This window comes from Drosophila santomea, chromosome 3L, assembly GCF_016746245.2.
Source record: "Drosophila santomea strain STO CAGO 1482 chromosome 3L, Prin_Dsan_1.1, whole genome shotgun sequence".
Lineage (NCBI taxonomy): Eukaryota > Metazoa > Arthropoda > Insecta > Diptera > Drosophilidae > Drosophila > Drosophila santomea.
Genome location: NC_053018.2, coordinates 1,492,946 through 1,518,450, shown reverse-complemented (window position 1 = coordinate 1,518,450; position 25,505 = coordinate 1,492,946). Strand labels below are relative to the sequence as shown.

Here is a 25,505-nt window from a genome sequence, read left to right as displayed (position 1 = left end):
CGTTGACTTTTTAAAATGAATTTTCTGCTTTCTAAATATCCGAATGCACATTCAATTAAATAATTCGCCTTTAATTGGTTTTGACTCTTACTAGGAATTGCATTTATTTATTGTAATAAACTCAACACGTACATAATTTTCAGGGGATAGAAATGTTGAATGGAAATACACATTCGATAAGCTTAGGGGTCTTAAATGCTGCTAGGGGTCTGCGTCCAAGTGCGCCCTTGTGTTAGGGCGAGTAGTCAATTAATATACTCGTAAGTAAGCACGCCCGGTTGGAGCAGTGGCTGTAGGTGGATCCTTGACTAAAGCTAACCTATTTGGCTCTCATCTTTAGGAGTACGTTTGCCCTTTGTTTTCTTCATTTGTGACGGCTTTGGTCGTGTGGTGTTATGGAGATATTAGCTGTAGTGTTACTGGTGCTCTTGATGGTGCTGCGTTGCTGTGGTTACACTGCTGGTGATTGTTGTTAAATGCTTTGGTATGCTGGCGAGCGCAATAACGTTTATTCGTCATCCCTGAGGAACGTCGCCAACTGATCGCGATCACGCTGCAGCCAGGCGGCGTTGAGGCGGATCGTCTCCACCGCCTGAGACACAGTACGCTCGCAGCCGGGGATTTGGTTGACCTGGAAGAACTCTTCCACCTCTTTGGCGCGCTCCTCAGACGCGAAGTTCTCGATGAGATACTTAATCAGACGGGAAAGTAGAAAGCCACCCTGAAACCACAAATGTATATTTTTATATTTAAACCTATATAAAGAAATGGGGGGGTCCACTCACCTGGTAGCGTTCCAGGAGCTGTTTGTTGTTCTCCTTAAAGAAGTCCCAAGCCATGTCACGGCCCTTGGGATTGATGGCCACGGCGACAATTACAAACACAGAGTCCTGAGCCCTCACTTCACCCTAAAGATATTAAATAGATAAATCAATATGCCTTTTTTTTGAGATGAGGAATACCCACCGACATGGCAAAGTCAATGACACGACGCAACAGCGTAACATCCCCGCAACAACCCAGAGCTCGCGAGATGCGGTCCTGCTCCTCATGCAAATCGGTGGCCCTGTACAGATCAAGCATCTCCTCAAAGATCTTTTCGTCGCCATCCTGGAGTACAGCCTTGTAGCACGTAGTGCGCAGATCCGCCGGCAGCAGTTCTGTGCCGTTCACGTGACTGCGGAAGCGGTTTTGCGCCTCTTCGATGGTGTCGCTGCTGCGGAAGGAGACCAAGCGGGTGAGCACCAGGCTCCTGAGCAAAGTGTCCAGGTGATTCTCGCCATCGCGTGGCTCCCAGCCAAGGCGATAGGCCACCGGCTCGTACAGATTCCTTCCGAAGCGATGGAAGTCCTCCATGAGATCGGTGTGCGAGATAAGAATGTGCAGATTGGTAAGCGAATTGGTGATAGCAGTCCACACCGTGTAGTTCGTCTCGTTTCTGTACGAATCCACCAGAGCCAGAACGTCGGCAGTACTTGCGTGACCCGCCTGCACCATGGCAAACATATCATCGATTAATCCCAGGCGATCTAGAGGCGGCAGCTCCATCTTTTCCACTGCGGGCATCAGCTGTTCTAGCATTTCTTGCGAGTAGCGGGTGCGATAGTAACCCACTGTTCCCGGATTAATCTTGATCCAATCGTCCTCATCGACGTTGTCGAGGGTCACCTCCATTGAGGGCTTGTCCAGCAGGAAGGTCTTGGCGATCCCTGTGGGATTCTTTGCGGTGGACACCGAAATGGGCACCACCCAAAGGCAATTCTCGTCCGCCTGCGAGCCATCGGCAGTGAACTTGCACTGCTTGAGGCGCAGCAGACGTTGGTTCTTGCCTGTTTGTTCCGACTCGACGCTAACCACTGGGAAGCCCTTGTGCTGTGTCCACGAGGACATCACTTCGCCCACGTTCTTGGAGCTCGCTTCTTGCAGAGCAGCCCACAAGTCCTCGGTGCAGGTGTTTCCGTACTGATGACGAGTTAGATACAGATTCATGCCCTTTCTGAAGGTATCCTCGCCGATGTAGTCGTGCAGCATGCGAATCACCGAGGCACCCTTATTGTAGCTGATCTCATCGAAGATCTCGTCGATTTCGGACGGATGGCCCACGGGCACCTCGATGGGATGCGAATTCTTCAGAGAGTCCAGCTCCAGGGCTCGCGTGTACATGTCTGTGACGAACTGCGTCCAGATATCGTACTCCGGGAATAGGTGATGTACGCACAGGAACTCCACGAAAGAGGCATAGCCCTCGTTCAACCAAAGATGGGTCCACCACTCCATAGTTACCAGATTGCCTACAGTTAAATGGATTGATTAGAGATATATGGAAGGATAATTAAGATAATTTAAGTTCAAAAATATTAAAGGTCATCATCCAGGGGATTACCCAAAACTCATCAATTTTAAACATCAGAGTCAAGACATTGACACTAAAGCCCTATTGGTGAATCGATTCCTAAGCTATCTGCATACCAAATTGCGTTTCAGGTGCTTCTGCGTCAGACGAGCTGAACTGAATACATCAGTGAATCAGAACTGATCTTGAAGACTGTGTAAAGACTGCTGGTGAATTTTAAGAAAATCCCACTGAGGGAGTAGTTCAATGAGGGCAATCCTCGTGGTTTCGTTGTTACCGGATATGGAAAGTAGTACTCACCGAACCACTGATGGGCAATCTCGTGACCCACTGTCAGTGCAATCGACTGCTTGCGCATCAGCGAGGTGTTCTTGGGATCCACTAGCACGAAAGTTTCGCGGTAGGTGACCAGGCCCCAGTTTTCCATGGCGCCGGCAGAGAAGTCTGAGATGGCGATGAGGTCCATCTTGGGCAGCGGATAGGCGATGTTGAAGTAGTCCTTGTAGTACGGCAGCACCTTGGTGGCCACCTCCAGAGCGAAGGTTCCCTGCTCGCGTTTGCCAACGGGTGTGAAAACCCTGACGAGGACGCCATCGTCGGACTTGCCCTCGACATAGTCGTACTCGCCCACAACGACGGCCACCAGGTAGGTGGACATGATGGGCGTGCGGTCGAAGCGCACTCGTCGCAGGCCGTCTGGCAGAGAATCCTCCTTGATGACCGGCATGTTCGACAGAGCCACCCGATCCTTGGGCACCACCAGTGTGATGTCGAAGGTGGCTTTGATGGCGGGCTCGTCCCAGCAGGGGAAGCAGCGTCGGGCATCGGTGGCCTCAAACTGGGTGACGCCCGCATAGCGCTCATCGCCGTTCGGCCCGAAGTACTTGCTCCTGTAGAAGCCCTTCATCTTGTCGTTCAACTCGCCCGTGAAGGACATGTGCAGTACGCCCTGAGTCTCCGCCGGAATCTCTTGGGCAAACTCCAGCGTGGCCGTCTCATTTTCCGCGGAGTACACTATCTTCTCCGGCTTCAGTTTGCGGCACTCATAGTGGAGCTCCACCGAATCGAGCACAATGTCCAGGGCATTCAGGGTTATCTGAGTAGTGGGCTCCTTGACCTGCAAAATAATCAGCAACCGTTAGGTGAGCAACCCGAAACTTTAAGCCAAAAACCAGTCAGCAGAAACAGTTAGCCGAGTTGGTCGACAAGAATGGCCAGAACCCACAAACAGTTACTTCAAGGTCGTAGAAATGCGGCTTTTTGGACTTTGTTGTAGGTTTCCGGCTTAAGCCAGGCGATCAAAGCGTTCAAAACGAGTTTTTGACGAAATTCATACACTGCCCAAGGGAGGATCCAATCGATTGAATCTCTAGTTTATGAACTAACCTAATGGTATCGTAATTCTTTCTTCTTTAAACGCCGTCTTAAAAAGTTTTACCAATTTGCATAAGCTCGCAGCTTGGAAACATTTTTGTTTATTTATATGAATAACAAGTAAAGGCTTTTATAAAAGATGAATAATTTTGCACTTCATTGATATGTATCTTTATGACTTAATTAAAATTTAAAGAATTTTAACTAAGCTTGTACTGATAGTATATAATAGAAAGTATACGTTTCTAACTCAAAGAATATTATGTTAGTTAATAGATTTAGTTAAAAGCAAGGAAAGAGACCCTCCCACTTTTGTACTTATTTAGAAGTAGGAAACAATGTCCGCGTCTTAGTTAATTTTGGTTTAAGGGTATTACAAGTGCGACTTTTGAGTGGATTATCATTTCTGCCGCTGACGCAAACAAAACGTAAACAAAATCCACCGTTATGAGCGGCGTTTGCAAAAAGAGATTGTCTCGAATAAATTTTGCGCGGTACCCTCGAGTGCCATGTCCAATTCGCCAGTCATTCCTTCTGCCGACAAAGAAATCGCACTTCCTAGTGGGTGTACTCGTATCTATATCTCTATATCTGCCCATCAGCCAGTGTGTTTGCTTGCATGCAAATTGCAGCATAAAGAGAAACAAGAGTTAACAAGGAGATTGTCCGATGCGATGCGATCCAACCAGATCCGAAATATTTTTGCACACGTCAGAGGAAAAAGTTCACACAATGGGGCGCAGAAAATAACAATGCGGGAAAAGTGAAAGTGGCTGGAGCGGAGAGAAATGGAAAGAGACGGAGGATACAGTCGCAACTCCCTAACTGAAACCGCTTACGGGCTGAATACCATGGCTCTGTACTCACATTGACTTGCACTACGGTCTTGCCCGTGAAGGTGAACTCCTTGAGATTGGGCTGCAGGAGGAGCTCGTAGTGTCGTGGAACCACATTGGTGGGCAGCCTCTCGAACTTTGCCTTCTGGGCCATCTTGCGCTCCTGCTCCAGTTGCTGCTCCTTGCTCAGTAGCTGTGTGTGTGCCCGCCTGCTCTGCTGATAGTTGCACCCTGGATTATGACGATCCTGGCCTGGAATCACGTCCGCTGATGTGTGAGCGAGGATGGCGCGATACTGACTGCACAAATCTCCCAGCAATGGAGCGTCACTGCTCTTCAGAGGGGCTCCAAGTGAAACGGAAGAGAAGTCCCTGTAGAACTGCTTTTGCACCTTCACGAATTGCTTTGACGAGATTAGCGCGTTGAGGTGGCCGCTTTCTGCTCGAAAAAGATGCTTTACTGAGGTGGTCTTATCTGCTGCTCCGCTGGAGTTCGGTTTCGGCTGCTCCGGGGGGTTAACTGGAGCTTTCCGATTATGGTTAGCAACGATTCGGGGGGAGCTGTTGTTATCGCCTGACGTTTTTAGTAGCAACAAAGGTGTTCTCGGGGTATTTCTCGCGGGTAGGTAGCAACTCTGAGTATATCTGGCGGCTGGAAGTGTGAAGTGGGAGAAGCTGGTTAGCACGGGGAGACAAGCGTGAAATGCACTGATAAGCGTTGTTATTTGATTAGCTATCGAGTTTGGAGGGGGCGGGGTATAAGGCAAGCGTTGGCAAACCTTCGCACAAATGCTGCTCGAAATCTGAATTTGCCTTGGCCAAGTCCAAGTTGAGTTTGCCCAGTTCTGCAAGTACAATTACTAGCAATTAATTACCGATTCCAGTTGTACTCCGGATTTTAATTTAGCGGAGAAAAAACGAACAATATGCGGCGGCAGCGAACAACATGCTTCGAGTGGCCCACTTGGAAAGTGGAACGACTGGAAGTGGGCCGCCAGACCCCCGATCAGCTGTTCCGCCGCCCACGCAACCCGCTAAATGCCAAACTGCACTGACTGAAAACATTGTGTAATCACCGTTTTTTAACTTCCAAGCCTGCTTGGCCGTGCGAATACCACCTTTCAGTGCATTTTTGTACATGACTGGCCCGAAAAAAATTGAAAATGAAAATAAAAACACTAGCAGCGGCGCAACTCTACAGCAGATAGTGTGTAAAATGCGGCACACTTACCAACACTGTCCGCTCGCTTCCAGCCGTTACGTGTAGTTTGAAAATTATTGCTGTTATTCTTTATTTCGAAATCTAGATTTTTGACTTCCCGTAGTGTAAATACAACAGCAGATGTGCTTTGTGATTTTTGGGGCATAAGTTACGTGTTTTTTTTATCTGCCTAGCAAATAAACTGTTGAGATTGCTAAAGCAGTATTTTTGCCGACGAGAACGGAAGTCCCGATAGACATCAGAAACATCGCAAAACATCGGAACATATCGATATGTTTCACAATCATATCTATGATTCCCCGCCACTATGTGCAACCTCCGATCAAATCAAGTCAATTTAAAAGTTAGTTTAAGAAAACTTGTCGGATCGAAAGGTCGTAAGCGGTTCCCGCGGCGCGTACTTTGAAGCACCCTCCAAAAGTCCGTAAAAATAGCGCTCTCTTCCCTATCCTTCTTTCGCGCAAAACCCCCTCCAACTGGCCAGGCAAAAGGAACTACGGCCAGGCGCTTCCAACTCCCGCAACCTAACCATAAAGCCAGGCGATTGTGCAATCGCAGGTATTCATTGGCTATATAATCCACCTGTACGATGATCCGGATCCGATTTGGAATGGATGTGCTGTTAGTTTTACTACTTGCCACATGCCTGCTGTCCCCTACACATGGAACGCCACTGGAGTGGGGTAAGAGCAGCTTCCAGTGGGAAGTGAAGAGGAATAGAACAGTTAGCAGGAGCAGGAGCACCTGCTGGCCCTCTGGCAACCCTGGAGCTTAACCTTCATTCCGCGGTCACTTTTTAGAATTAGAAATCAATTCGACATAAACAATGCAGTCAGTGAAGGGTGGTCTTATGTAATCGCTTGACATTAGCAGTAGCATGCCTGCTATCAGCTGACTATCGGAGCTGCCCCGTTCGGAGCGATTTCATTTTTATCTCCTTTATCAGTGGCAGAGGCGCGCTTTTGCTATCAATGCACACGTCGCTTTTAACTGATAACTAATGGCCAAATTCTAATGCCAGATACTCATTGTTATTAGACGTTATGTTGTTGGTGCGCTTTCCCCTGGAAGCATTTCTCTCCCACTCTCTTTCTCTCTCTCTCTCTCTCTCTCACACAATCTATTTACTTGGGTTCAACGTGGCCGGCAAAAACCAACCGTAAATTACAGTTGAACCTTCCCGAAATGTTTCGAGTTCGTTGAGTTCCAACTTTCCAATCTGGAAATCCTCTTACCATCAGGCGAAGGTGAATATTTGAATTTAAAATTGATTCGAACTCTACGAAAACACAAATTTTCAGCCCATGAATGGGAATCGTTGGCAAATCAAGGGTTCATCAGGGAGAAGTTGCCCTGTACACGGCATTTGCCACCACTCGAGCAGCCATGTGGCCGATTTACTTTGTCACGTATGCCACAGCACCGGGTTTGCCGGTTTGTTTAGATTTCGGAGACTGCTGGTGCTGCGATTTCTAAAGTTTCTTCAGCTCCGTGGGTTTCAGTTTCGGTTTCAAACGAAGAATTCGTGGCCCAGAGCTGCGGGGTGTATGGGTGTATAACTTAAAACCCGCTGGCGACTGTCTTGGAATTTTTGAATCGTAATCCGAGGCGAAAGATCCATTTAATTCCCTTCTAATCGGGCGAGCACAGATTGCATGTGTAAATGAGCCCAGAAGCATATTGAATGAGCACTTGGAACCCGATCTGGTCACAACACACAGTATATAGCCATAGCCCACGTGCGAACCGGGAACTTTTCCGAGCGTTCCATTAGCACTTGATCGCTCAGGGATAATGCTAATGTGTGGAAATCGCACCGTGACGCCAAGAAACCCCATATCGAACTGGCATTTAACGAGATACCGGCTATTTCATGAGTTATATTGCTGGCTGGTCATAGGAAGTACGGCCCACCGTTCTTCTATCGGGCTTTTCAAGTAGCCCATTCTAAAACATGGCCGCAATCACTTCAGTTGTTGTCAGGTTATAACCAAGCTGAGCTCAAGGAGCAGGAACAGTATATCCTACTGTTTCACGCACTTTACAATTCACAATCACTTTAGTTTGCCATTTTTGTGACTTATAACATTCCACTCCAAGAAACGATATGATGATGCATTGCTTAGAAAACGCTTATCACAGTTGAAAAAAAACTAATTTTAGCACATACCATTTCACTTTGAAGCACACTTTAATGAGAAACCAGTTATCATTAGTCTGGTTTTTTCACATAAATTTTAAATAAGATATTTGTAATTCACTTAATGATTGTTCACGTAGATTTATCCAAAATGATGTTACCTGCATAATAAGATGATGTATGTTTTAAAGCCTTTAAGGAGTAAGTGTTGATAGTTTAGCAAGAATTGGCTAGCTTAGGAGTGATGGGGATAAATTGGTAGTACATCCATTAGTGTAGCTGTGCCAACGAACTAGGCAATTGTGGTATACAGCCAATCTAGCATTTTCTGCATCGATAAAAACGTTGACCTCAAACGAGAAGGTCGACGGAAAGGTTCGTTCGCAACTCCGATTCGAGTGGTAAATGCTGGCTAGGCTAGGCTATGCGTTGTTTTTGCAGCTCTTTTTACAACCATCGATAATTGGCCAGCTTGTGGGAAATATATGCATGAATCATGAATATACAATAACTAAGTTCGTGGCTCTGCAACTAGGATTTTCTGAGACGCGTTGCCATTGTAGCCCAATATAACTTGTTTGCCTGACATCTAGGTGTTTGTTTTGGTCTTTTGCTATTCTCCCCCGCGACAGTGACCTAGAAAGGTGTTTTGGCCATTAAACTAGGGCCAATGACCAGGTCGCCGCTGATGGATTATCGATCTGATCGATTGGTTATGGGGTTATGGTCATTGTTTAAGGAACTGACACTTTCACAACACCTGCGACAAGCAGATCCAATCCGATGCGGAACTGCTGCCATTTCGGATTCTGTTCCGCCAGCTGCAGTTTTCCCATTTCCTGGGAGAGAAGCTGAAAGCAGCGAGTTAGGATTGTTTGTTTAACTCGCTTGCACGGCAGCAGGTGTCGCATTTGCCCACCTGTCTGACTAATTAAGCAAACGCCACGCCTCCCAGAACGTTGGCAACAGGTTCTCGGATCTCGTTTGGGATTTGGCAATCGTGGGGGAGGGGGGAAGTCAGATTTCGGAGTGGATCACCTCTTATCAAATCTGGCCACCATTGTTTCGCACACCGAACTTGAGGCGGCCATGTTTTTGTGTACAAATTTTAAGGTTGCCATTGATTAGAGAGCTGATACTGAATCGAAATGCTTCGGACTTCAGGTTTTTCTGTCTTGAGCGCTTAACTCATGCATTGAAATGCATCAGAATCAGAGACAGACTTAAGTGGCTAATAAAAAGGTTTTACACCCGCTTATCCATGATATCTTGATTTATCTTGATTTATAACTGAGACTCAGAATCAGATACCAGAAATAGCCTTGAATGACCGTATAGAAGGCTTCCAAGTGATTATGGCTGACTTGGCAGGTCAACAGATTGACGTTACGTATCAATGGGACTTCCCTCGGCTTTCACAGGTTGACGTCTTCAGATCCTCGTCGCCTGTTGACGAATTTACAACGCCTTATCAGTCTAGAGTCCAGACCTGAGACACATTTCAGGTTCTGATGGCTTGGAACGGGACGTTAGATTTTCCGCGGCGGCATTAAGTAATCAATTAATATAAATAAAACGCAGTTCGTTGGCAATTCACTGCCTGAATATTGTTGCAAAACTCAATTCGAGTCGCAATTTCCACAAATGGCGAGGCTTGATTGGAATTTGCGCCACTTTTGGCAACTTTGATGACCGTCGACGGGGGCTCGACAATTTGGAGCCTTCGCCTTTTGATTGAGCTTAATTTCCGCAAATAAAGCACGGGGTCTTACTCTTATCGATGTGCCGGAGTGATGCTATCTGGCACGTTTGCCGGACCTGCTACTTTCCATTTGCACAACAACATATCTAAGTGTAGATTAGATTGGTCAGATATACATTCGATTTTCCTAACGTTATGAATGATCTACATTGCCAAGACCAATGTGGCAGTGAACCACTATGCTGGTCATGTAGCTGTCATGCCGTGATTGGTCGGTAAATAAGTCCGCGTGGAAAAACTAGTTGGTTTCCTTTATTTATTCAGCGATCGATAACACTAATTCAACATAAACAAACGCCAAACGGTGGACAACAAATGGAGGCAGACCTTTTATAATTCAGTGATTTAACTCCTGACTAATCTCTAAATATCTTGCATTGCAGACTTTGCCGTCACGCTGAGGACGAAGATCCAGTTCATGGACAGCTCCTGGCAGACGATAGCCACCGCCGCCCACGAGTTTGACGAGCTGTCCGCCCTGACCTTCGACGAGTCGGAGGAGCTGATCTACTTCAACGACCTGAAGCACCGGAACGGCAGCATATTCTCCCTGAAAAGGGATCTCATTGCCGCCAACCACGTGGTGGAGCAAACGATCGCACGCACGGGCAATGAGTCAGTGGCAGGACTAGCCTACGATCCACTGACCACGAACCTCTTCTGGTCGGACACCGAGCAAAGGAAGATCTTCTTCGCTTCCATTCACGGCTCTGCCACGCCCAAGGTTCTGGTGGATCTGAGCGCGGAGGGTGGACGACCCGATGGCGTGGCCGTGGATGTGTGTCGCCGCAAGCTGTACTGGACGAACTCAAACGTCACGCATCCCACCGTGGAGAGGATCGATCTGGATGGCAGCAATAGGACCGTGATCGTCAACTCCGACATTGATATGCCCAGGGGCATTGTGGTGGATCAGCTGTCGGATCGCCTCTTCTGGATTGACGACCTGAAGGGCGTGTTCTTCTCGGTGGAGAGCTCCAGGCTGGACGGTTCCGATCGTCAGGTGGTGCTGAAGGACAAGCACCACGAGCCCCTGAACCTGGCCGTGACCAACGATGCGATCTACTGGACGGACCGTACTACCAGGTCTGTTTGGAGTCACCCGAAAGTGCCGGTGATTCGGGTTACCACCACCAGCAAGCCAGAGGAGGATGATTCCACGGATGCCACGGACTTCAAGGACCCGGAGCCGGTGGCCGAGGACTGTCCGCTGGTGCGCGTTGCCAATCTCAGCGAGGAGGCGCGCGGTATTGTGGTTCGCACCGGTTTCTACCAGAGGCTGCAGAAGGACCACCACTGCGCCAGCATTGTGCGCAAGGTGAAGCAGCGCGTGGATGAGCAGAGCAGGATGTTCGAAGTAAGCTCACTGCTGGACCAGAAGATGAAAGTTCTCGAAAACGAGCGTTGCATGAACAACGGCGAATACAAGTCTGCCACCGATTTGTGCATCTGCCCCACAGGCTTCAAGGGTTCCCGTTGCGAGATCCGCGAGTGCCACAACTACTGCGTCCACGGCACATGCCAGATGTCGGAGTCGGCCTACCCCAAGTGCTACTGCCAGCCGGGATTCACGGGCGAGCGCTGCGAGGTGAGCGTGTGCGCTGGACTGTGCCTTAATGGTGGTCACTGTCGGGTGTCCAAGGAGGAGAACGAAGCGCCCACCTGTGAGTGTCCCGCCAAGTTTGGAGGAGCTCGCTGCGAGCAGAACTCCACGGAGATATGCTCCCTCTTCTGCCGTCTGTTGAAACACGAGCCGGAGATGTATGTGCCCTTCGGCTGTCACAGCATGTAAGTTTGCTACACTAATGAATGCCTAGGAAGCTCCAGCTAATTTTTCGCGTTTCCACCCTGTCAGCTGTGAGGAACTGGCTCAAGGCAATAGCACCAACATTGCTGTTCCGCAGTACCAGCACTTGGAGGTGTGCCTTACGCCCACCGTGTGGACAAGCAGCGTGATCATCATCCTCGTCGTGGGCATTGTGTCTAGTCTGCTCCTGGTGGCTGTGATCGTTCACGGAATCCGTCGCCTGTACAAACCCAAGCGCCCACGCATCAGGAAGACCTTTGTTGTTCGCAAGCAGGCTAGAACCAACTCGGCAGGCGACACGCCGCTCACCAACCGCCCACTGGCCACCGAGCAGTGCGAGATCACGATAGAGAACTGCTGCAACATGAACATCTGCGAAACGGTAAGAGAGTACCAACCATGTTTCCGTGGAAATTCTCTAACTAGCTTTACATTTGCTTATCGCAGCCCTGTTTCGATCCCAAGCTGGTGGAGCAGACGCTGTCCAAGTCCAGCTGCAAGGAGGACAAGAAGATACTCATCCACAACATGGAGGATGACCTGTACTAGAGCGCGGCAGACGGACAACCAACTGCCCAGCCTGCCCCTCAAAACTGAACCTTGTGATAGTCGCCGTCGTCGAGTGCGGATTTGGTGTATTCGAGCTTGAAAAGCTGCTGCCCGCCCGGCCCTCGACCCCGTTAGCCGCCAAGGTGCTCACCCAGGCAATCAGCACTACTAGGAACCAACCAGCAACAGCAACAGCCACCACAGCAAAAGCAGCCCAAAACTGAACACTCGCCTGGGACACTTAACACTCGCCAAACCAAACCATTTACTTAAGCCGAAGCCACATTTGTACTTAGCGATTTTGGGAGCGTGCTTCGGTCTCGTTAATTTATTCGTAGGATCATTTTACGCCAGAATTAGGATTTTAGCTCAAAGCTACTTCATAATTTGTCCACCATTTTTTGATTTCTTAATTTTTATTCGGTTTTTACTTTGAATTCGTCATGTTTGAAATGAATGCAAGTCGCGCGACTGACATTAGCTTTAAAAAAGGATTACGCACGGATACCAAGAGCATTGTGATTGCGATCTTTACACCAGAAGCTGCTGTAATTAATCCATTCAAGTGCGTCACTGTCCAAGTTCCTGCTTCCCCTTGTTGTGAATACTTTCGATACTAGAACAATGAAAAAACCTCACCCACGATGCGCAAAATCATGCCTTATTGGTGTGATAAGCTTCCACAACCAACTCCCATCGTGCACTACTTGAGAAAATTCAGGAAAAACTAACCAAAAACTGTGGGGAAAACTCTCACAGACAGACCGAGAGTTGTAAATATTAATGCATAGTTTAATTTTAGTCGTAGTCCTTAAGAAAAGGGTTGAATAAAGAAAAACTACATGCAGTTGTACTTGGAAAACGGATGCACTTACTTGCAGTTTGCCAGCCGATCAGACGTCACACTCATAATTGCTATTAGTCAGACTTAGTCACTCGAGAACGTCTTCATCACAACATATTTATATGATAAAATAACTCACTATTTGGCTGCAATTTCGTCCTTTGTGCGCACTAAACTTCCTTTAAGCTGTGGACATCACGTAGGCCAGCCAAATTTGTGCATTTGCGGCTGTGTTTTTGGCGATCATCTCGGGACTTTTTTCGAATGGCAGTGTGGCATTGCTTGCATAATTCAACTAATAAGCTTACTAGGGGTATTCCATTTTAATATTTTTTGTTTAACTCTTAAATTCCTTTGGCAAACTTGCGCGTTTTATTGCTTATGCGATATTGTAGATGTTTTCCTGTTTTTCACTATATACTTGTGGTAGAAATATGCAGCCGACCTAAAACTGATTGGCTACATCAAAAATATATATTTCATTTAAGGAAGTTTAAATTTTAAAACGGCAAGTTCTACACAGTTCCTCCACAATTTCTCCAAAACCTATCGACTATCAGAGTTGCCAGATGACTCCGACTTACTATCGAATAATCGAACAGTGCAGGCATCGACGCGAAGTGCCATCACCATTCCGTATCCATCTTGACAAAAATTTTTGCAAGCGCATAAAATTAAACAAATAACAGCGTTGCGGACAACAAATCGCCACTAAAACATCCGGAAAACAGCGAGCATGGTTAGTACAAAACAATCGCGACGCACTCGCACCGCAGCAGAGCCTTTTCCACCCGTTTCCAACATCGCGTGTTTCGTTGGCCTGTGAAATTTGCGCATTTTTTCGGTACTTTCCCAGTGGCGTTGCAGCGACCTCTTCTCGGCGCCACAAGGGTTGAGGGGGCGGAGGGCGGCAACCGCGGAGCACCCCGTCGTGACCTTGCCACCATTTGGCACCACGACGTCACAGTCGCCAGCCCCGGCGGGTAGATACACATCCGAATTAACACCACGCGCTCCCGCGCCTCCGACGTCCTCTTCGTGGCAGTGGAAGTGGAAGTACAGCCCTTTGGTGCCACACGCGGATCTACCTGCGGTCGGAAAGGAAAGGGGAGGGGCCTGACTGGAACATATGGTCATTCGGTAGATACAGATACTCAAAATATGAACTATAGCATCTGTATTTGCTGAATTATCATGCATTAAAGTTATCTCTTCTTATCTTTTGCTGTAAAAAAACCTAAGCTGCAGGCTCAGGTAGTAAAATGCTCTGCAAGGGTGTTAAAATATTAGCGAATAACCCTCTTCGAAGCCCCTTTTTAACCGGTCTCTTCGCTTACAGGGAAGCAACGACAGAGCATCGAGATCGCCGCGTTCGGATGATCAGCGCGAGATCAGCGACATACCGGCCACCAAAAGATCGCGCTCCGACTCGGGTGAGTTTCCCAGCTGTCCGTCTATAAATAGCTATGTATGATGGAATGATATTGCCGTGGCGAACAGCACATCGCCACAAACACCCAAAAAACATGTTGTGTATGTCTGAGAATGAGCTTGGCACCTAGGTTTCAATCGAGAGTGCAACCAAAACCACGATACGGAATCCACGAGGAGCCGGCCTTCCAAATCGTATTGTATTTTTTTGGTTGTCCAAGCATAAAACATAAGCACATCTTATATTTTTCTCTCCTACTTGTACTTGTACTCTACTCTACTCTACTCCGTTGCATCCAAGGGCAGCACTGACGCCACTAAATAATCGGTTTTTCTTTTTGTTCTGCTTAAGTAATTGCAGACTTCATAAACGCACGATGAACTCTAACTCAGACTGTGAGGTGTGAGGTGAGGTGAGAGTCAAACAAATCGATTTGAGAGTCAGTCTATCGCCAAATGTCGAAATGGGCGCGATCCCCAGTCGATAGAGCAAATGCAGGCATATGTATATGCTAAATAACGTGAAAGCGAACGCGAAAAGCGCAATGAAATGCGTGTTGTTCATAAATCTAGGGCATCAGTGAGTCCAAGTCCCGGTACCGGTCCCGGTCCCGGTCCAGGTCCAGAAAACGAACCGATACGATACGAGAATCGACGAATCGCCAGAACTAATCCAAAATGCATATATGTATAACTATTATCTCTCTCTTTCTCTTTCTTCTATATCTCTCTTTTTTAGTTCTCGTAAGCGTTTTTCTCCTTTTAAGTTTGTTCCGCCTAAGACTAAGTTTAATCGAGATCGAGATCGAAATCGAAATCGAGGTTCGGGTATTCGAGATCGAGAGAGAGATGACCAATTAGATAACTCTACTACTACTACTCCACTACCAATCTACTACTACTACTTCTACTACCAATCAGCCACAAAAAACAGCCACAGCCCAACCAGTACATCGACATTAATCCGCTTCTAACCACCAACCACGTCGTCGTGTGCCGCCAGCCGGGGACCGATCCCAGGATCCGATAACGATCCCGATCCTGTTCCTGTTCCTGATCCTGAACCATGTTTGAGATTCTGAGTCTGGCTCCGGTCCTGTCCTGGTTGCATTTACACTAAGTACCAACGATATTTGTTTTGTCCTAGCTAGTTCAGATCAATTAAGATCAGATCCAACGTCCGTCCAGTCCCGCGTCCGTGTCCTTCAGCAAATGGGGTACTAAACACTCACCCAATCAATCCGTTGCCAATCGCCCGATCTGCCCGATCAGCCCGATCACCATCCGCATGTAGCAATCATTAAGTCACGGCCCACGGATCGGCCACGCTCCTCCCGAGCTTTGTTTTCATGTAAGCTCAAACATTAACCGAGGGTAGAGGACAGCTTTATGTAGGTAGGGCGGTGGAGAAGCTAACCAACTTAAACATATTGTTGCTCTTATTATCGTTTCAGCGTCTTGTTTTCTTTTTTTTATTTTTCTCTTTTTATCACTGAGCAATGTAAAATGTGTGTGACCCTTCTTCAAGTCAGTTACCGCGCCCCAACTCATGGAAATCGATTACGAATACGAATACGAAACCGCACCTAAGGTTGCTTATAATTTCTAATTTTTATAAACTACTCTCGCCAGCACCGAGCTGGGCACACGCGGTATCCGGAGATCGGCCCATTCCCCATTCGCGCGCTTCTTTCTGGAGGGGATTACCCGGACATCCCGCCGTGTGCCCAGTTCGGTTTGCCGCCCACAAGTCGGAAGTGTGGCGGCGGATGAATTTTGATTTGATACGCATCACACAAACACACACTCTACACACACACATTACTCGACACATTAACTCCTATTTATGTATATTTAATATCCACACACTTGCACCAACCACATACACTACGTATCTCAATCAATTGCCTACCGATAAGCGAATATGTTTTATTTGACGGGAGCTTTCCCCTTTTATTCTTGCATTTTCCAGCCTTGACAAATAAATGACAAAAACTCAAGCCCCTCTGCATAAACGCTAGACACTCATAGACTCTCATCCAACGCAAATCAAACGAAAGAAAGAAAGAAAGCGAAAGCATTAACCTTAAGTATCCAATATTGATTGAAATTATCGTGAACAAAATAGCGACACTGCCCATCAATAGATACGCGCTGCATTACAAAGTGCGAATGATCCGAATCGCTTGTGGAGCCACCACTATATGATTAACAATTTGTTTTCTTATTTTTTCTTTTTTGTCTTCATCTTTCTTGCAGGCAGCAGGCAGTTTTTGTCTTTATTTAAGCGGTTTCAAACGCAATCTCTTGACCAATTTGTCTGACCCACTTTTGCCTTCGGATAAGACAATGAAAAACGAAAGAAAGATATCAATCGAACAAGTCAAATCAAATGAAAAGTCAAATCGAATCGAATCGAATCCCAAAACAAATTGCATAGCTGATGATCAACTGAACCGAAACCCCTCCCAGTATAAGATGCACTAATCCCTCTTCCCAATTCTAGGCAAGTCCACGGATTCGAAAATTCCCTACCTTTCGCAGCCCCTGTACGACCTCAAGCAGACGGGCGATGTCAAGTTCGGTCCGGGCACCAGATCGGCGCTACTCGGCCTCCTGGGCGGCGCCCTGCCCAAGCTCTCCTCGGAGCAGCACGACCTGGTCAGCAAGGCCAAGAAGTACGCCATGGAGCAGAGCATCAAGATGGTGCTCATGAAGCAGACGCTGGCCCACCAGCAGCAGCAATTGGCCACTCAGCGCACGCAGGTGCAGCGCCAACAGGCACTGGCCCTCATGTGCAGGTGAGTTATGAAGAATCAGGAAGTGCTGAGTGCTGAGTGTCATGATGTAAACTCTGTAAATGTCTGGCGAAGATTGGGTCCCACTGCTGCAGCTCCGCGTTACTGGAGGCAGTCGTTGGTGGTCCACTCACTGTGCGCTCTTAGCTGATAAGATCTGACCACACAAACTCCCTTCACTTTATCCTTAAGTCCTAAAAGTCGAGTACTACTAACTAATAAACTTTGCAGAGTCTACGTGGGCAGCATTTCGTTTGAGCTCAAAGAGGACACAATTCGCGTGGCCTTCACGCCCTTCGGCCCCATCAAATCAATCAACATGTCCTGGGATCCCATCACGCAAAAGCACAAGGGCTTCGCGTTTGTGGAGTACGAGATACCCGAGGGCGCACAGCTGGCGCTGGAACAGATGAACGGAGCCCTGATGGGCGGCAGGAACATCAAGGTAGGCCGACCCAGTAACATGCCACAGGCCCAGCAGGTGATCGACGAAGTGCAGGAGGAGGCCAAAAGCTTCAACCGCATCTACGTGGCCTCCATCCATCCCGATCTGTCCGAGGAGGACATCAAGAGCGTCTTCGAGGCCTTCGGCCCCATCCTCTACTGCAAGCTGGCTCAGGGCACCTCCCTGCACACGCACAAGGGCTACGGCTTCATCGAGTACGCCAACAAACAGGCCATGGACGAGGCCATCGCCAGCATGAATCTCTTCGATTTGGGAGGGCAGCTTCTGAGGTGAATGGGTTGTGCTTAGAAGAGTATAAGCGGAATATCTAATATCATTCACTTTTAACAGAGTGGGTCGATCTATAACGCCGCCGAATGCGCTGGCCTGTCCCACAACGAACTCCACGATGCCCACGGCAGCGGCAGTGGCTGCAGCGGCTGCAACGGCAAAGATCCAGGCCCTGGATGCGGTGGCCAGCAATGCGGTTCTCGGTTTGTCGCAGAACACACCTGTTATGGCCGCTGGAGCCGTGGTCACCAAGGTGGGGGCAATGCCAGTGGTTTCGGCAGCGACGTCGGCGGCTGCTCTGCATCCTGCTTTGGCTCAAGCCGCTCCTGCTCTTCTTCCGCCCGGAATATTCCAGGCACCCACTCCGGTCGCCCCCAGTTTGCTTGGAGTTCCTGCTGGCCTGCAACCTCTACAGGCTGTTGTGCCTACTCTTCCGCCGCCAGCTCTTCTGGCCACACCCACCCTGCCCATGACCGTCGGCGGTGTTGGTGTGGGCATAGTGCCCTCTGTCGCCACGCTGACAGGAGCGGAGGCCAGCAATGGAGCAGCAGCTGCTGCCGCACTCTCTGCCGCTGCGAACAATGCCGCTGTCACGGCAGCAAACCTCTCGGAGAACATCAAGAAGGCGCACGAGAAGCAGCAGGAGGAGCTGCAGAAGAAACTGATGGACGAGGGCGACGTGCAGACGCTGCAGCAGCAGGAGAACATGTCCATCAAGGGCCAGAGCGCACGGCAGTTGGTGATGCAGCGACTAATGCGCCCGGTGGATTCACGTGTAATCATCCTGCGAAATATGGTTGGTCCCGAGGATGTGGACGAAACGCTGCAGGAGGAGATCCAGGAGGAGTGCAGTAAGTTCGGCACCGTCAGCCGCGTGATCATCTTCAACGAGAAGCAGACGGAGAACGAGGACGACGACGAGGCGGAGATCATTGTGAAGATATTTGTGGAGTTCTCGGCAGGAGCGGAGGCCGTGCGAGGCAAGGAAGCACTCGACGGCAGGTTCTTCGGCGGCCGGAGAGTGGTGGCCGAGCTTTACGACCAGGGCATCTTCGATCAGGGAGATCTGTCCGGTTAGAGGGGAGCTGTGGATGTGGATGTGCATGTGGCTCCCGCCGACATTTGTTCTGTCATTTTTTTACGTAGCACCTAAAACGCAAACGATGCAAGTTTATTATTTATTACGCCAGTCCGCAAACAAGCGACCATTGTTATACGGCACGGCAGCCAGATTATACAATACGATTATGATGATTCTGCAACGCAGTGATTTAGTCTTAAAGAAAAGAAGTATCCCCGTAGCGAGGGAAGCGATTCTCGGTGTTTTCGCTTGATTGCTTCCCCTCGGAAACAGAACCAGAGATCCCCAACCACAATTCAGATCCCAATCAAGCACACCGCGGCAAACTAACAACGTGTACATTAACATTTAATTAATTTCAGCGCTTAACTTACGAAATAAACTATAGTTTCCCATTCAAGTGGCTGTTTTTCTTACGCGGGCTACTGGTTGTCTCCTTAAAAAGTTGCGAATTTCAACAGGGAACGTTATTTCCGCTAAATAGTTACTATTTAAACTAAAGTTTTTGAAAAAATTGGGAATTCAAAATTCCAGAATTTTGGGTTTTTAAATTTCAAATTTGAAAGGATACTTTCGGTATTTTTTAGTGCCAAGTCGTGATGGGTCGAGAGCATTTGGTTTCGGAGCGCATTCAGCATCTGGTCACACTGGCGAGAAGAAAGAAAATAGAAATCAAAATAATGAAGTGATTTCCATACGCAAATCGAGAAATTAGAGAATAACAATTAGAATTTGCCCGTGCTCGAGTGCCGCGTGTAACGGTAAAACGCTGCGCAATCGCGGAAAAATCGCTCGCAGTTCGGAAAATTCGCTGGCAAACGCAAGCAAAGACAGCAGCAGCAGCAGCAGTGGCACAGCAAACCCAAAACGCAAAACCAAAACCAAAGGCAAAGACAAACGCAAAGCCAGAAGCAAAAGCAGCGAGGGATTTTGGAGGCTGCTTTTTTGGGGCGACACTAAAGAAAAATAAAAGGTACAGAAAGCGTGGGGCTCCACGGCCAGTCGGACTGCACGGGCTCGGGACTCCGGGTAAAAATATCCGGACAGCTGACTGTCGCTTCTCGCAGTTCCGTGTTGTATTTTGGTCACTCCGATTAGTTTTGTTGGACAGATAAGCCAGACAGACCGACGCTTTTATTGTGTTTTCTGTGCTTTTTTTCAATAACTACGCACCCACACACACGCACACACACACGCAAGCCATTTGTTTGTTGGCAATCGTTATGTACATGTGTATATACATACCTTGGTAGCTGATACATGATATATGTGTGTGCCTTAGAGATCCGCGGAACTTGAGTTGCCCCTTGTGCATATACACACCTCAGTGTGACATGGGATTACCCACTGCCTGGATGCACCTGGGATCCCAATCTCCGTATGCTTCCCATCTCGTCTGGCCAATTGGTTATGTAACAATATGGGTACATAGCTATCGGAACCGAGAACTAAGAACCGAAAACAGATTAAAACAATGGCACGTGCCCGCGCTGAAAAGCCTGGGCAAGATTGGCCAGTCATCCATGGCAACTCGAGTTTCAAAAGTTCGGAGCCGATTCGACTTTGAGGTCAAGCCACTTCCAACCCAACAAAATGTGCAACATGTAAACCAAACAAAACTGGTTAATTTAATTGAAATTTCTGCTTATCAAACAAAAGAACCTAACAAATCTTACAGAAATCAAAGATAACAAGAGAGAACGCTATAGTCGAGTTCCCCGACTATCTGATACCCGTTACTCAGCTAGTGTAAGAGCGAAGGACAGTTTTTGGCGGTTTGTGGGCGTTAGAGTGGGCGTGGCCAAAAGTTTTTTGGCAAATCGATAGAAATTTACAAGACCAATACAAAAATGAAAAAATATTAAAACTTTTTTCAAAAATGTGGGCGTGGCAGTTTTGGGCGGTTTGTGGGCGTTAGAGTGGGCGTGGCAACCTAAATCGACAAACTTGCGCTGCGTCTATGTCCCTGGAGTCTGTATACTCAATCTCAACTTTCTAGCTTTTGTAGTTCCTGAGATCTCGACGTTCATACGGACAGACGGACAGACGGACAGACGGACAGACAGACGGACATGTCCAGATCGACTCGGCTACTGATCCTGATCAAGAATATATATACTTTATATGGTCGGAAACGCTTCCTTCTGCCTGTTACATACTTTTCAACGAATCTAGTATACCCTTTTACTCTACGAGTAACGGGTATAAAAAGTGTACAATCGTGAATGTCTAGTCATTTCCTAAAGGTTTTCCCCATAGACAGTAGTATGATAAGCATTGTAAGCTCATTGGAAAATGCCAAAATATTGAATTCACTCATGGAAAACAATTTAATTTCAACCCATGTCCGTAATCTTGAAACGAAAGGGGCGCTTTCATTCATTCATTGATGTGATTCAAAGGTTGAATCACTCATCCATTCAATCATGACTTGTAATCTCCATGAGGAGCTGTAAAATCATGTTTAATCAACAAAGATTGAGTTTGAGCACCTGAATTAATTAGCTAATATGCAATACATTTAAATTGATATCAAAATCATTATTACGTGTGCCTATCTCGCGATTAAATGTAATAGCTGGTCCACAATAGTTTTGTATTAATATATTTTTTTGATAGAAAACCTGTTTTCAATTCAATTTTATTATCAGCACTATAAGATCATTTCTATAATAATCGCGACATGAAGTCATTATTTGAGGGCTTGAAATTCTCTTATAACGTTTCTAGATTCTGTTTAATCACTTTTGTACTTCAAAGAACTGGGAGTTTGATAATTTTAATATTTCACACGATGACGAAATATACATATAACGTAGAACAAAAACCCAAAAACAACTTTAAGGCTAGTAGAAGTTCTGATGAATCACGACTCCGTTTCCGTCTCCTCGTTTCGTTTCAGACAACAGAGTCACTATTGACGCCCCACTGGCGGAGCACAGGAACTGCGGCCCCAAGATGAGCTGCAAGGTGCGGCTGATGGAGGACGGCTCGCTGGACGAGGAGCCGCTGACCCTCAAGGAGATCGCCTACCAGAAGCTGTGCAACAACCTGGACATCATCAGCAGCCACCGCCCAGATGGACAGCGCGGCCTCAATCCGGGCATCGTGCTGCCCAACGAGATCTGCGACGGCTTCCTGGAGAACTACCAGCGATTTAATCGCCCGCTGGACGACAGCGTCATCCGCCTCTTCGAGGACACACAGCGCACTTCGCTCAAGATCGTCAATCTGCGCAACAGCACCCTGAGCAGTATAGGTGAGCTCGGTGGTATTGAGCACTCTAGTAATTAAATAGTAATCGAACGGAATTTATACTGGAACTTATACTATCTGACAGACTTTCCAAACTACGCCAACACTCTATTTTCAATTTAAATACTTGCAACCACACCTCAAAAAGTTTATTCAAAATCAGATGCAAGTTTATTTGAACTTGGTAGTTGGTTGCATATCTACATTGCTATACATATGTGCTACTTTCATGCTACCTTGATGGATAACAAATCTAACTTCTATTGCAACCTTATTGCTGAACAACCTAAACATGTTTGTTATATTTTTTGCAGGCTTGGAGACTCTGATGCGCCACAAACTGTTCGCTTTGTCCATGTGGTACTGTGACATGATAACCGTGGGCTCTCACCACCTTCTGGCCCACTACGGCGACAGTCTGCGATCCCTGGAGCTGGGCATCAGTTCCCATCTGCTGCAGTACGCGGAGCCCAACGAAAAGGAACCAGTGGACTTCCAGTTAACCTGTCCCCATCTGCGGCGGCTAGTGCTCAATGGTGTGGTCATGCACCACCGGCTGCAGTTCGCCCACCTGCACGATCTGGGCCACCTGGACCTGACCTCCTGTGTGCTGGCCAACTTCAGTCTGGAGGCATTGGGCTCGCTGCCCAATCTGCACACGCTCATCCTGTTCAATGTGTGGCCCATCGCCAACCAGCTGCATGCGATCTGCTGTTTGAGGCGTCTGTGCACTCTGGACATATCCATCTCCAGTTCCGGGAATGGCCACGGCACCTACGATCTGCCTGATCAGACGCTGGAGATGCTGATGGATAACCTGCGGCATCTCACACACTTGGACATCTCGGGCACGAATTTGGCCGGCAACGGTGTGGCCACCAAGGAGTCGACGAGTACCAGTGGCTCGCAGCCGAGCACCAAAATGGAGCAACACTTTGCCCTGACAGACATCCCGGGGTTAGCGTCACGCACCCAGCGACCGCTGCAGTTCCTCGGGCTCTATCACACGGCCCACTGGGCATGCAAAAGACACGATATTCCAGCTTTGGAGGTGGCTGGCGATGCCAACGAGCAGCAAATCCTTACTGCAGCCCGCTATTATCACGACAGACCAGTGCTTCTGACAAGAGTTCTCAACGACTTGTACCACCTGTTCCGCTTCGAGAACTGCAAGGACATACACACAGCACTGGATGTTGTGCTCTCCGCCATGGATCGGCATCTCAAGTTCAAGCACATGCAAATCTCCGGCAGGTGGGTTTATAATTTGAAGCTAAGTAGAGCCAGTATTTAATCCGAATTTGCTTTCTATTAGTGCCACGCTGTTCTACATTGTCAAGGGCAGGGATCGATCCAAGTTTGGAGCTCTACTGCGCAATCACATCATTCGTACGCTGCTGAATGGCATGGAAATGCACATCACCGACGACACCATGCTGCGGAATGGTTACCTCACGCTCACCCAGTTTCACATGCCAGTCGATGTGGTAAGCTTCGCCCAATCAAATTTATTAGGTTCAGCTAAATTTCTGGTTTTTAGCTCTTCGAGTACGAGCGCCTTATCAAGATCTTGCTGCACGGCGTTTCCAAGACGGAACAAGAGGGATTTGTTCAGCGCATCGCAATCTACCTGCTGAACACACTTGCTTGCCAGGTGGATGGGCGGCAAAAGCTCTTCCTGGGCGAGTTGGGCGTAGTTAGTGTATGTCTTGATTATCAACTGCTAGCTGGAATTTGTACTTCATGATGATATTCTTAACCTTAGACCATGTTCACGTTGATAAAGGATCGCCTGACTCGCTCCGTCTTCGACGATGTGATGGAGGTGGCTTGGTCCACCATGTGGAACGTAACCGATGAGACTGCTATTAATTGTAAGAGATTCCTCGATGGACGTGGCATGGAGTATTTCCTTAAGTGTTTACATGTAAGTTTTAAGTGAGTTGCTGTTGTCCACAACGCAACAAACTGAGAATGATATAAGATTGGGCACTATAATATCTACTGTCGTACTAGAGGATCTTCAAGACCTGCATTGAGAAAGCCAACAAAAGTAAAATCCTCGGTTTCATGAAGAAATAGTTTAACTTCCTGTATCCACAATGTTTAAGCTGAACTGTGCTTTTTTATAACAGACCTTCCCGGATCGTGACGAGCTGTTGCGCAATATGATGGGCCTGCTGGGCAATGTGGCTGAGGTGAAGTGGCTGCGGCCCAAGCTGATGACCCAGGAGTTCATTGAAGTGTTTGCCCGCCTGCTGGACTCCCTGAGTGATGGCATCGAGGTGGGTGGTTCTAGTGCGAGTGTGGTGGCGAGAGTGCGGGAGAGAGAGATGGACAGTGCTTACCATGCCTACCTGCGCTTCCAGGTCAGCTACAATGCGGCTGGAGTGCTGGCGCACATTGCCTCGGACGGAGCGGATGCCTGGACGATCAAGACGCCCAGTCGGGAGCACGTGCTGGAGCGCATGGTGGCCGCCATTCAGCGGTGGAACATCAAGAGCGAGCGGAACATCAACTACCGCAGCTTTGAGCCGATCCTCAGTCTGGTGCGCTGCTACGAGACGCCCCAGTGCCAACATTGGGCGGTTTGGGCCCTGGCCAATCTGACACAGGTGAGTGCATAGTCCTTTTTATTTGGTAAGCAGTGTGTACCAATTTATTTTTCATCTCTCCCCAGGTTTATCCCGAGAAATATTGCAAGCTGGTGGAGCAGGAGAACGGCATCCAGATCCTCAACGAGCTGATCGAGCACGAGAGTCCCTACTGCGAGATCAAGCGCATCGCCCGCATGGTCATAGAGCAGTGCGAATCCGGATCGGATCGTATGGTCGAAGGCTAAGCGGATACTTAGGATAACGCGTAGTTTTAGGATTCGAGTTTGTTGTAATGTTTTTTTTTTCTGCTTCCTCTGTTTCCCGTTTTAAGGCAAGTGCAAGTGTTATATGGTTCAAGAGATTCTTCCTTGACTTTTATGTTTACAGCAGAGTGCAGCAGATAGATGCAAGTTTAAGCTATGCGAGAGTTAAGCAACTAAATCTAATGATGAAGAAGCGTGCAGAAATATTCGATAATTACATAATTACTAGATTATATATGTATATGATGTATCACATGTTGTAAGCCAGCGATCTTTTTAGGCCGTCAGAAGTGTAAATATTGTTAAAACCGGAAAGAGGAAGACATTGAGTAGCAAGCAAGACAGCTGGAGATTAAATAAATCCTTAAGAATTCAATTCCCTGGATCGGTAGTTCTTTCTCTAGCCACATAGATCAATGTATTGATTCGAACTGTGCGATCTGTTCAGCTCCTCACCC

At 47.8% G+C, this 25,505-nt stretch overlaps 4 protein-coding genes and 1 long non-coding RNA gene across 9 annotated transcripts; 3 read left to right on the top strand and 2 right to left on the bottom strand.

The window, feature by feature from the left end:
• Nucleotides 1-74: 74 nt before the first annotated feature.
• Nucleotides 75-5,938, bottom strand: LOC120448594 (puromycin-sensitive aminopeptidase). Of its 3 annotated transcripts, XM_039630693.1 has the most exons (7): nt 5,639-5,717; nt 5,342-5,407; nt 4,595-5,214; nt 2,654-3,470; nt 967-2,291; nt 786-908; nt 75-721 (listed from the first exon to the last, which is right to left on the bottom strand). In XM_039630693.1, exons 1-7 carry the CDS (start codon nt 5,700-5,702, stop codon nt 509-511), a joined length of 3,228 nt encoding a protein of 1,075 aa, XP_039486627.1. In that variant the 5' UTR covers nt 5,703-5,717; the 3' UTR covers nt 75-508. The 3 variants fall into 3 exon arrangements, with proteins under 3 accessions (XP_039486627.1, XP_039486626.1, XP_039486628.1); XM_039630692.1 differs by lacking the exons at nt 5,342-5,407; nt 5,639-5,717 and adding an exon at nt 5,794-5,938; XM_039630694.1 differs by lacking the exon at nt 5,342-5,407 and having other exon boundaries at nt 5,639-5,756.
• Nucleotides 5,939-6,090: 152 nt separating this feature from the next.
• On the top strand, nt 6,091-12,895 carry LOC120448595 (protein cueball). Its single transcript, XM_039630695.2, has 4 exons — nt 6,091-6,467; nt 10,070-11,474; nt 11,542-11,875; nt 11,941-12,895. Exons 1-4 carry the CDS (start codon nt 6,374-6,376, stop codon nt 12,040-12,042), a joined length of 1,935 nt encoding a protein of 644 aa, XP_039486629.1. The 5' UTR covers nt 6,091-6,373; the 3' UTR covers nt 12,043-12,895.
• A 575-nt stretch (nt 12,896-13,470) lies between these two features.
• Nucleotides 13,471-19,332, top strand: LOC120449738 (poly(U)-binding-splicing factor half pint). 2 transcript variants are annotated; one of them, XM_039632370.1, is made up of 5 exons: nt 13,471-13,625; nt 14,226-14,319; nt 16,824-17,118; nt 17,347-17,850; nt 17,912-19,332. In XM_039632370.1, exons 1-5 carry the CDS (start codon nt 13,623-13,625, stop codon nt 18,927-18,929), a joined length of 1,914 nt encoding a protein of 637 aa, XP_039488304.1. In that variant the 5' UTR covers nt 13,471-13,622; the 3' UTR covers nt 18,930-19,332. The 2 variants fall into 2 exon arrangements, with proteins under 2 accessions (XP_039488304.1, XP_039488306.1); XM_039632372.1 differs by lacking the exons at nt 13,471-13,625; nt 14,226-14,319 and adding an exon at nt 15,772-15,908.
• On the bottom strand, nt 19,016-20,601 carry LOC120449743. Its single transcript, XR_005616219.2, has 3 exons — nt 19,910-20,601; nt 19,307-19,579; nt 19,016-19,258 (listed from the first exon to the last, which is right to left on the bottom strand). It is a non-coding gene; the product is annotated as an uncharacterized LOC120449743 (long non-coding RNA).
• LOC120449737 (protein zer-1 homolog) lies at nt 19,580-25,423 on the top strand. 2 transcript variants are annotated; one of them, XM_039632369.2, is made up of 9 exons: nt 19,582-19,905; nt 21,835-22,191; nt 22,502-23,441; nt 23,503-23,674; nt 23,728-23,889; nt 23,953-24,114; nt 24,323-24,472; nt 24,557-24,802; nt 24,868-25,423. In XM_039632369.2, exons 2-9 carry the CDS (start codon nt 21,891-21,893, stop codon nt 25,027-25,029), a joined length of 2,295 nt encoding a protein of 764 aa, XP_039488303.1. In that variant the 5' UTR covers nt 19,582-19,905; nt 21,835-21,890; the 3' UTR covers nt 25,030-25,423. The 2 variants fall into 2 exon arrangements, with proteins under 2 accessions (XP_039488302.1, XP_039488303.1); XM_039632368.2 differs by having other exon boundaries at nt 19,580-19,905; nt 24,323-24,802.
• The last annotated feature ends 82 nt before the right edge of the window (nt 25,424-25,505 follow it).